This window comes from Gymnogyps californianus, chromosome 29 (genome assembly GCF_018139145.2).
Source record: "Gymnogyps californianus isolate 813 chromosome 29, ASM1813914v2, whole genome shotgun sequence".
Lineage (NCBI taxonomy): Eukaryota > Metazoa > Chordata > Aves > Accipitriformes > Cathartidae > Gymnogyps > Gymnogyps californianus.
The window spans coordinates 2862524-2873236 of NC_059499.1; the positions used below are offsets into that span (position 1 = coordinate 2862524).

General features: G+C 67.9%; 1 protein-coding gene across 1 annotated transcript; it reads left to right on the forward strand.

Annotated features, from left to right (window-relative positions):
- Positions 1–654: 654 nt before the first annotated feature.
- CGN (cingulin) lies at positions 655–10713 on the forward strand. The gene is given in 21 exon segments (XM_050912282.1): positions 655–885; positions 888–1658; positions 1836–1936; positions 2185–2254; positions 2474–2569; positions 2873–3024; positions 3342–3483; positions 3566–3778; positions 4136–4284; positions 4560–4701; positions 4789–4980; positions 5173–5379; positions 5463–5720; positions 6234–6404; positions 6515–6676; positions 7192–7281; positions 8514–8597; positions 9507–9625; positions 9717–9825; positions 9949–10112; positions 10218–10713. Coding segments are annotated over 21 exon segments (3762 nt in total). The 5' UTR covers positions 655–657; the 3' UTR covers positions 10360–10713.

Sequence of the window (10713 nt, forward strand, 5' to 3'; positions counted from 1 at the left end):
CCCCCAGGTGCCTATGGGGGAGCTCACCCCCGCCACGTCCTCCGCTCCTGCCGGTCTCCTGCCAGCCGGCATCGCCCTGGGTGCCGCTGGGGCCGAGGGGCAGGGTTACATCACGCTGTTCCCAATATGTCACTGCTCATATCTGTCCCCTCCCCACGGGACCCGGGCGGCTGCCCCAGCTGCGGGGACAGCGGGCGCTGGGGGTGATGCTGAGGGACGCCGGAGCTCCGGCTGCAGCCAGGCTGCGGTGTTCCGCAGGCAGCGGGAGCGGAGCCCGGCTGCGGAGCCCTGTCGGGATCTCTGCCTCCCCTCCGCATCCCCGGGGTCCTGCCGCCGAGGGCGAGCAGCAGGAGACGTGGTGAGGGTCTGGCTGCCGATGCGGGGCCGGGGGGTTTTGCTCTCCCTGCCCTCCCCAGCATCCCCCCGGGAGCAGCTGGGCGATGCCGGTGCCGGCACAGCGAGCCTTGTCCCCGTCCTGTCCTGGGGACGCCGCAGCGCTGGCACCGGCTGTCCTCTGGCACCCGTCCTCGCAGGAGAGTGCTGCCGGACCCTCGCCGAGCGCCGTCTCTGATCTGAGGATGACTCTGCCCCCTCTCTCCCCCCCTGCCAGGACCGCGGTGCTGAGCCCCGGGGATGGAGTGGCCGGCGAGTGCGGCGATGGCAGAGAAGCAGAGCCCCGTGGACTACGGCGTCCAGATCCGCTTCATCAACGACCTGCAGGAGCCCCGGAGACCCCCCAAGGCGCGGGGCAAGCCCGGCTCCTACGGGGTGGCGGTGCGGGTGCAGGGCATCGCCGGGCAGCCCTTCGTCGTCCTCAACAGCGGCGAGAAGGGCAGCGACTCCTTCGGGGTGCAGATCAAGAGCGAGGGCTCCTACCCGAACCCCCCGCCGGCCCCCAGCCCTCCGGCTCCGTCAGCTCCGACTCGGACCTGCCGGAAAATCCCTATGCTGGGCGGCAGCCCCTGCACGGCTCGTCCTACAGCACCTCGGACGAGGAGGCGAGCGGCGTCTCGGCGACCTCCCGGCATGAGCCCAAACCTCCGCCGGGCAAGCGGGTGCTCAGGGAGGAGCTGCGGAGGACGCAGTCCCACGGGGATCTGCTCGGTGCCGCCGTGGATGAGCCCTTTGCCGCCGGCGCTCCCCGGCCCAGCGGCAGCCGGCAGCACCAGGCTCTGGCTGATGGCAAAAGCAGCAGCATGTGGAACATTGCACCAGAGCGGAGCAAAGCCTCTGGCTCGAGGGCCATGGCCAAGGACCCCTCCTCGGACACGGAGGCCGTGGTGGCCACCGGCGGCAGCGACGTGGACACCAAACCCCTCTCCTCGGTGGATTCGCTCATCAGCAAATTCGACGGGAAGGTGCAGCAGCGAGGGCGGGCGGCCAGGAGGGGCCGGATCCCCTCAGAGGAGAGGAAACGCTCCCAGAGCCTGGACAGCCGCGTCTCCCACCGCGACGTGCCGGATGCCAGGGAGCTGCGCGGTGCCCAGCGCCAGGCCAGCGGCGTTCGCCCCCAGCCCTCGGTGCCCGCCGGCAGCCTGAGCTGCCCGAGCAGAGCCGGAGGGATGGAGGACGGGGGGACGAGGAGCCAGCGGGCGAACCGGGGCGTGGAGGAGCCCGCGGCCGAGCGGCTGCAGAGCAAAGCCCGGGCAGAGCTGCAGGTACCGGGGGGCCGGATCCTGCTGGGATCACCAGGGTCAGAAGCCCCTTAACCAAGGGGGGCACCCGCACCGGCACCAAGGCGAGTGCCGGCGTGCTCCGGAGCGGCAGGACCCGGGGGGCGGGTGGGGGCACTCGTGTCCTTGCCAGAGCTGAGATTTTTTTATCCCCCACGGCAGCTCAAATCCACCCCGGACCTGCTGCGGGACCAGCGGGAGGTCACCCAGCCCGGCAGCAGCGAGCACCCCAAGGAGCTCATCTACGGCATCCTGAAGGAGGGGTGAGCCCCCCAAACCCCCCCCGAGTGCCCCCGTCGCTCCCTGCCCCTTTCCCAAAGCCCCGGCGGCTGCGGCTGGGATGCTGCGGGGTGGTTTGGGAGCGGGGATACCCCTGTAGCCAGCCGGTGCTCAGGATTTTGGGGGAGCGAGCAGCAAAGCGCAGGGGGTGTTCCCGCACCCCGGGCTCGGCCGTCCCCCAGCTCTGTCCCCCCCCGTCCCCAAACGCTTCCCCCCGCTCTGACGCCCGCAGGAGCAGCGAGAGCGAAATCTCCCTGAAGAGGAAAACTGCCCGGCTGCTTGAGAAGCTGCAGGAGCTGGCGGTGAGTCGGGGCCGTCCCGGTGCTGCTCCCTGCTGGGGGGGGGAGACCGGTCCCCAAGCCCCCCCAGGGGCTCCTGCCTTCCCGGCACCGTGTCCCGGCATGCCGGGGACTGGATGCCAGCGGCACGCGGCTAACAGGCGGTGGCTGGGGACCGAGCCGTGGCCCCGGGGGGGTTGCAGCACCCCAAACCCACCGAGTGAGCCCGGGGGTTCTCTCCAGGCACCCGCCAAGGACGCGGCATGTTCCCAGCCCCAGCACAGAGAGCTGGCCCGGAAGGTGGAGGAGCTGCAGGAGAAGCTGGACGAGGAGACCAAGGTGAAGCCAAGCAGAAGGGTGGGGGGCGTGGGGGGATGCGGGGTCGCAGTTTACGTCCCTGGGGGGGGAAGCGCAATGGGTCCCTGCTCTGAGCCCCCTTCACTTGGGCTTGGGTGCCCAGGCGAGACCAGATCTTCTCCTGGTCTGATTTACACCCCGCTGGGGTGTCTCAGGGATGCTGGGGCTGCAGACGTCCTTCCCGTCCCCGCCGGAGCCGGGGGGGGATGCTGGGGAGGTGGGACGGGAGCGTCGCTGGCCGCTCGGCCCCCAGGAGGGACGTGACCGGTGTCCCCTCTCCCGCAGCTCCGCCAGAAGCTGGAGCTGAGCAGGGAGCCGGGGAGGAGCGGCTCCGCTCGGGCCCTGGAAGCCCGGCTGCGGGAGGCCGAAGGGGAGAGCCAGCGTCTGCGGGGAGCCCTGGAGAAGAAAACCCAGGAGCTGCAGAGAAGTTTGCAAGAGTAAGAGCTGCTGCCGGGGGCTGCGGCCGCGCTGCCGAACACGCCAGGGCTGGGGGCGTTTGTCTGTCCCCGGCCTGGGGGTGCTGGCAGAGGGGGGTGGGAGGGCGGCGGGGGCGTTGGGAGATGCAGAGAGGGCTGGGGGTGCGCAGGGTGGGTGGCTGTCGCCCCTGTTGTCCCCGTCCCCTTTGCCGTGCCGGGATGAGCCGCCCGCCGGTGTAGATGCTGGCGGGTGGGGGCTGCAGCCCCGGCCCTTCGGGGCGCAGATGTGGCCGGGGTCTCGCGCCCCGCGCTGTGAAGGGCCCGGCGCTGCCCTCCAGGCTGAGCGAGGCGAAAACGGCCAAGGAGCAGGCGGAGACCCGGCTGGGCGACTGCGAGGAGCAGCTGCTGGCGACGCACCGAGAGCTCGACCGCCTGCGCAAGGGCTCCGGCGCCTCCCCGGACGGCGAAGCCTTGTACAAGGTACGGTGACGGTTGCACCGGGGCGTGAGCATCCCCCTGTGTCACTTCGCTGCCACCGAGCCCGGCTGTCCCCATCGCCCAGGAGCTGCTGGAGACCAGGGAGGAGCTGGAGGAGGCCCTGAGCTCCAAGCAGCGGCAGGAGGAGCAGCTGCGGCTGCGGGAGCGGGAGCTGACGGCGCTGAAGGGAGCCCTCAAGGAGGAGGTGGCCAGCCACGACAAGGAGCTCGACCGCGTCCGGCAGCAGTACCAGAGCGACATGGACCAGCTGCGGCGCAGCATGGAGGACATCTCGCAGGTCCGGCCCTGGGGAGGGCTGCTGGGGAGAGCCGGTGGACGGGGACTTGCCGGCCGCGGCTGGGGAGGGTCTTTGCTTGGAGTCGGTGTCCATGAATTCCTCCTTTAAATGGTCCTGAGCTGGAAATGGGGTTTGTGTCCTGCCCCAAAGTCGCCCCATCGGAGCATCCGTCTGCCCCGGCTCTCGCTGCCCCAGGGCGGAGCCGCTGGGCGATGAGCGGAGGTGTGGGGGCTCCCCGGGTCCCTGCGTGGGTTCCCTGGGCTGGTTCGGGGGGGCATTAACCGGGGCAGGACCTCAACATTGTCAGAGCATCCTGCAAGGATGCTCTGCAGCTGAGCACCCAACGCTTCGATCCAGGATCAGGCCAACCTGGAGTCGGAGAGGCAGAAGATCAACGCCGTGGTGAGGAACCTGCAGCGGGAGCTGGAGGAGAGCGCGGAGGAGACGGGGCACTGGCGGGACATGTTCCAGAAGAACAAGGACGAGCTCCGCAACACCAAGCAGGAGTAAGTGCCGGAGCTGCGGCTGAGCCGGAGGCGCGAGCAGCTTTTGGGGAGGTCCAGCCGCTCGTGGCCATCCAGCATCTTTACTCCAAACCCCGTTAAAATGGGTCGGGAGCTGGGATGGGGCTGGTTCTCCTCCTCCTGCCCTGGGCACCCGGGGAGGAAGGTGATGGCCAAGGTGGGTGCTGTTCTCCGGGCACGCTGGGACCTGGGAACGGGGATGTGGGACACGAGGACACAGGGGTGGGTTTGGGTGGCCTCATCCTGCCCCTCTCCAGGCTGCTGCAGGTGAAGCTGGAGCGGGAGGAGTTTGAGGAGGAGCTGCGGGAGCTGCGGGAGCGCTTCGCGGCCGCCCGGGAGGAGGCGGACCAGGCGCGGAACAGCGCGGTGGACCCCAGCGAGCTGGAGGCGCTCAGGAAGGTGGGTGACGAGGGAGGAGGCGCACGCAGCGCCGAGGACCGTGTCCAGCGCCAAGGGTCCCCGACACCCCCGTCCCCTCCATCCCAGGAGCTGCGGCAGGCGCGGCGGGAGCTGGCGGCGGAGAAGCAGAGCCAGGAGGAGCTGCTGCGGGAGCGGGAGCGGGAGCTGGCGGCGCTGAAGGGCACCATGCGGGAGGAGGCGTCCAGCCGCGACGGGGAGCTGGAGCGGTACCGCAGAGACCTGCAGCAGCTCCGGGAGGAGCGGGACGAGGCCACCAAGGTGAGTGGTGGCTCTGGGCTGCCCTCGCACCTTCCCCTGAGCCCCAAGTTTCGCAGCCACGCGGCAAACCCGCAGCCCCGCAACCACCCGCCGTGGGCTCCTCCCAATGGATGCAAGCCCAAATTGCCCCCTGAGACCCCCCCAGCTCAGCGGCTGGCCCCAGGTCCACCCCGTGCCGTGGCTGTGTTGCAGGCAAAGGCATCCCTGGAGAGCGCACGGGAGGCGTCGGAGCAGGCGAGGAAGACGGTGGAGTCCAGCCTGCAGGAGCTGCAGGAGCAGAACGACGACCTGAGGAGGAAGGTCCTCGGGATGGAGACGCAGCTGAAGGAGTACGAGCGCTTGGGCGAGAACTGGGAGGGCTCCCAGGCACGGCTCAAGGAGAAGGTCACCAAACTGGAGGTACCGGGGCTGCGGCCGTTCCTGAGCTGCCCTGAGCTGTTCCCCCGCCGTGGGAAGGAGTTTGAAGAGCCCCGTCTTTGCAGGCAGAGCGCAGGCAGATGGAGGAGTCGCTGGGCGAAGCCACGGAGCGGGAGCAGGAGCTGCAGATGGCCAAGCGGTCGCTGGAGACCCGCCTGGAGGAGGCGCAGCGGAGCCTGGCCCGGCTGACGCAGGAGCACCAGGAGCTGAGCGCGTCCTACCAGGACGAGCAGCGGCAGAAGGAGCAGCTCAAGCGCGCCAAGAGCGAGCTGGAGGAGCAGAAGCGCCTGCTCGACCGCACCACGGAGAAGCTGAACAAAGAGGTTGGGGCACCCGGGTGCCTGCGGGGCTGCTTGCACCCCCAGGACCCCCCGTCCCATGCGGCATCGTGTGCCACGACACCCGGTCTCTGTGGCACGGGACGGGGATCTCCGAGACGCCCTCGCTGGGTTAGGGGAGGGATCCAGGACTTTGGGTACAGATCTGGTTTCCCTGCGGAGCCGGTTGGGACCGATCCTTCCCCGATGTCCTGGGAGACTCCATAAAACCACGGTGTCCCCAGGGATCAGCCTCCCCTGGTGTCCCAGGGCCATGTTGTCCCCTGCCCTTCCCCAGGCGGCTCCTGCAAGAGCCCGGTGCCTGCTCAGACTCTGGGGTCGCCCAGGCTGCTCTGCCGGTGCTTGCACCCCTCACCGCGATGCTCCTGAGCCCACAGGGCAGAAACGTCCCCCCCAGCCCCGTGCCCACGGGTATTTCTCCCACCTCGAGTCCCGTCAGCTCAGGACAGGGTGCCTGGGCTGGTGCCCGGCGCCTGAGCTGTCCCCGCTGTGCCGCAGCTGGAGCAGATGACGGAGGAGTCGCACAGCTCGCTGGCCGTGCTGAAGTCGCAGCTGGAGGAGTTCAAGGAGAAGTCGCGGAAGGAGATCACGGACTCCCAAAAACAAGCCAAGGATCGGGGCGCCGAGGTGGAGAAGATGCAGTTCAGCATGGGACGGCTGCAGGACGAGGTGCGGCAAGGGCTGGCAGGTTCTGGGTCCCTACGCCGTCCCCTCCGTCCCTCCCTGGGGTGCCCAGGGCCACATCTCACGTGGGGACGCCTTTTCCCTCGGCGCCGCAGGTCGCCCGGCTGAAGCAAGCGCTGCAGGACAGCCAGGCGGAGCGGGAGAGCACGCTGCTGGATAAGGAGGTGCTGCTGCAGCGCCTGCACAACCTCGAGCAGGAGATGGAGACCAAGAAGCGCTCCCAGGACGATCGCTCGCGGCACGTCAAGGCGCTGGAGGTGGGGAGCGCTGCGCGGCGCCCCAAAACCGCTCGCCCCGTCCCTGCAGTGCTGTGTGCTAACAGCAAGGGGCAGAGCTCGCCCAGCCATCCCCTGTCCCGCAGCCGCCAAAGAGGAGTTCCCAAGCCCGGCAGCGCTGGCGGGTGCTGTTGCTAATATTCCTATTTACGGACTGCCAGCACAGCCGGCTTTGTTTCGGCTCTATCCGGCATTGCCCCGCGGCTTGGCTTGCCACAGGCTGTTGCTTCGTGGGTTATTCTCCCCTGATGGGGTGGTGGGCGCACGGGGGTCCGCACAGCATCAAGCTGCCGTGTCTCGTATCCGAGCATCTCCCTCCTCCTGCCGCCCGGGCCAGTTGGGTTTTGGTGGGCTGGAAGCGTTGTCGGAGCAAAGCCCCTTCCTCCAGCATCCCCGCTTGCTGGCCCCGGCTGGCCTGAGCCCCTCCTGCCCCTCGTCCCCCTGCCCGCGGGCACCCCGAGGCCCGTGCTGACCCTTCTGGTCCCGTCTCCTGGCAGGAAAAGTCCAAGCGCCTGGAGGTGGAGCTGGACGAGGAGAGGACCACGGTGGAGCTGCTGACGGAGAGGGTCAACCGGAGCAGAGACCAGGTAGGGCAGGCGGTGCCGCCCCGAACGCGGCCGGGGCCGGGGCAGACCCACCCCCAGCTCCGGCAAAACAGCGCTGGGTGACGTGGGTCCTGGGGTACAACTGGTCACTGGAGCGAAAACCCCATTAACGAGTCGTTAGCGAGCAGCCCGCAGCCCGCCCTCCCTCTAAATGCAATCGGGATGACGGCGTCTGAAAAGCTGGTTCGGGCGCGAACGGAAATTATACGAGCTTGGCGCAGGAGGAAAAAAAAGCAATCCCCTGAAATTACAGGGTGAGGTTTGCGTTTGTGCAGGAAGTTGGGGCTTAAATCACGCCGGGCTCTGCCCTCCCTCCTAACCCGCCTGCTCGTTACCTGCAAAGCCGGAGCCCCTGTTTGAGCTCTGCGAGCGGGCGGGAGCTGCCTGCCGAGCCGCCCGGGATCCGGCGGCGCTGGGTTTTACTGGGATCCCGGGATCGGCAGCTCCTCCGCTTATAGCCCGTCTCCCTCCTGCCCCACCGGGATCCAGCCTGGGGCTTGGAAAGGGGATTCCCACCCCTCGGGCTACGGCGAGCCGGTGAAATGGGTGGTTTTCCCATTTTTCCATCTGGGAAATGGGCACATCCCAGGGGAGACTTTTCCCATGAATCCTGGACGTGTCTGAAGCCCAGGAGCTGCAGAGCAGGGATGCGCGTGAAACCACAGCTGGGTTCAGCTCCGAAGCAGCCCTACCGGCTTTTGGGGCTGCTTGAATAAAATCCAAGCAATTTTTAATATAAATCCCAATTTCCTTCGCTTTGAAATAACGCACAAAGCTGCGTATTTCGCCTCCGTCAACCTGAAAGAGGCCCCTGGGGCGGTTCTGGTTTTGCTCCATCGGTGGATCAAACCCATTCCTGCCCCCGGCACGGCCACACCGCCGTGCCTCGCGGTGCCGGGCAGAGCTGGGAGTGCAGACGGGTCCCCAAATCCCAGTCCAACCAGTTTAAACCCTCCAGTGGAAAATTGCAGCCCTCGTCTCTGGGCCGCTCGCCAGAACGGCGGTAACTAATTCAGGAAGGAACCAAAATCCTCTCGTCGGGGGTTTTTGGTGTCACCGATACCGGCTGTGCGGCTGCTGGGCGCACTGAGTCCACCCGTGCTCTGCGGCACCGGTGTCATGGGAAGAAATTGTGGTGGCCCCGATCTCTCGCCGAGCAAACGCGGCGGCAAAGGACGCGGCAAAACCAACCCGTGCCGTGTCCTTGTCCCCAGATCGACCAGCTGCGGGCAGAGCTGCTGCAGGAACGCTCCAGCCGGCAGGACTTGGAGTGCGACAAGGTCTCGCTGGAGCGGCAGGTAAGGCTGCGCTGCGGCAGGGCCGGGCCCAGCCCGCAGCCGTGGGCACAGCCGGAGGGCCGCTGGACCCCTCGTCCCGGTGAGGGATGCAGGGCAAAGCATCTTGCTGCGGCCCCGCTCCTCTCCAGAGCATCCCTGGGAGAGGGACCGTGTTCCCAAGGAGTTTTTCCTGCTGTAAAACCGTTCCCCCTCCTCCTCCCTGCTCTGGATACGGCCCATCCCCATCCTCCCCACGCCCCATCCCTGGCCAGAGCATCCTTGGAGCCATCTGGCATCTCCCCGGGGTGGCATTCCCGCAGGATCCCCCCCTTTCCTCGCAGCTCCCCGCCAGCCTGCCAGGGCTTGCATTCCAAACCCTTCGTTACCTAACCCCGAGCTGGCTCTTAACGAGATGGATCAGTGGGAACTAAGCTCCCCGAGCTGTTCTTGTTCCCAGTGCGGAATTGCCGCTGCCAAGAAAAACACGGGGCTCCTACTGCTGACGCCGCGGGGCCCGGCCCGGCTGCCATCGTTACCGCCGCCCGGTTGACGAGGCTGGGGCGATGCCGCTGCGCGGGACGGGGAGAGGAGCTGGGTTTTGTGGTGCTTTTGGGGATTTTTTTGGCCAACGAGGGTGTTTAAGAGCGGAAATTGGGGAGCTGGGGGATGATGGGCGTCATGGAGCCGGTGGGGGCTCTTGCACCCACTGGTCCCCGGCACATCCTGGTCTCGCCTCGTGCCCCGGCTGGTGCCAGCGCGGCTAATTGCCGTTACATAAGCCGGCTCGTTAGGTCTCCTCCTTGGGAAAGGGTTTCTGGGCCCTGACTCACCGCCGGGATTTACATAAGCGAGGCTCTGAGCCTTTCCCACCCCAGCTGGGAGCACCGCGGGGGGTGACGGGGACGGCTTCGGGGCTTTCTCTCCCTGCAGAACAAGGAGCTGAAGAGCCGCCTGGCCAGCTCGGAGGGGCTGCAGAAACCCAGCAGCAACGTCTCGCAGCTGGAGGCGCGGGTGGAGGAGCTGCAGGACAAGCTGCAGGCGGAGGAGAGGTACCGGCCCCAGAGACCCCCGCCCCGGGGCTGCCTTCGCCCTCACCGGGCGCCAGCCCAGCTTGCCCCACGACCCGTTGCTTCGCCGTAGGGAGAAGAGCGTCCTGCTGTCCTCCAACCGCAAGCTGGAGAGGAAGGTGAAGGAGCTGACCATCCAGATCGATGACGAGCGGCAGCACGTCAGCGACCAGAAGGACCAGGTGGGTGGTGGACGGGAGCCCTCGGAGATGCCGAGCGGCTTCGGGACCCACCGAAGTGACCCTTGGGTGCTTGCCCCACGCCGGCCATCCTAATCCCGTGGGACTTGCCCTGTTTCCCCGCAGCTGAGCCTGCGGGTGAAAGCCCTGAAGCGTCAAGTGGACGAGGCGGAGGAGGAGATCGAGCGGCTGGAGGGCACCCGCAAGAAGGCGCAGCGGGAGCTGGAGGAGCAGCACGAGCTCAACGAGCAGCTGCAGAACCGCATCAAGGCGCTGGAGAAGGAGGCTTGGTAGGGGATGCCGGGCTGGAGGGGGGTCCCAGCCCCGTCCCCGGGCTGGAGGGGGGTCCCAGCCCCGTCCCCGGCGAGGGCTTGAGCCTTCTTCTCCATCCCCAGGCGCAAAGCTGCCCGCTCGGCCACCGATTCCTCCCTGCAAGACGACCAGCTCAGCTCGGACGAGGAGTTCGACAGCACCTACGGGCCCTCCTCCCTCGCCTCGCTGCTCAACGAGGCCAACCTCCAGACCAGCTCCTGCTGACGCCGGCCCGCGCCGCCCCGGCTGCTCCATCCCGGAGCGGAGCCGCGTCCCGAGAGCCGGGCAGGGGACTGGCCACGGATGCAGCTGCTCGATGCAAAAACTCTTCTAACACCAACGCCGTGAAGGAAGGTGCCGCTGAAAAAGCGGTGGGATGGGGAACCCCCCCGGACGCTGTCCCGCCTCTTCGTCTTCATACGGGTCTCAGGCTGCGTTTGCACCGTGGCTTTTTGCCGGGGGGGAGCTGCTCACCGCAGCCGGTGTCCCCCTTGGTGAGCGGGTCCCGCCGGGACGCCGTGGCCCTGGGGTCCAAGACACGGCCCCGAGGGATCAGGCTCCCATGGGGGCAGCCGGAGA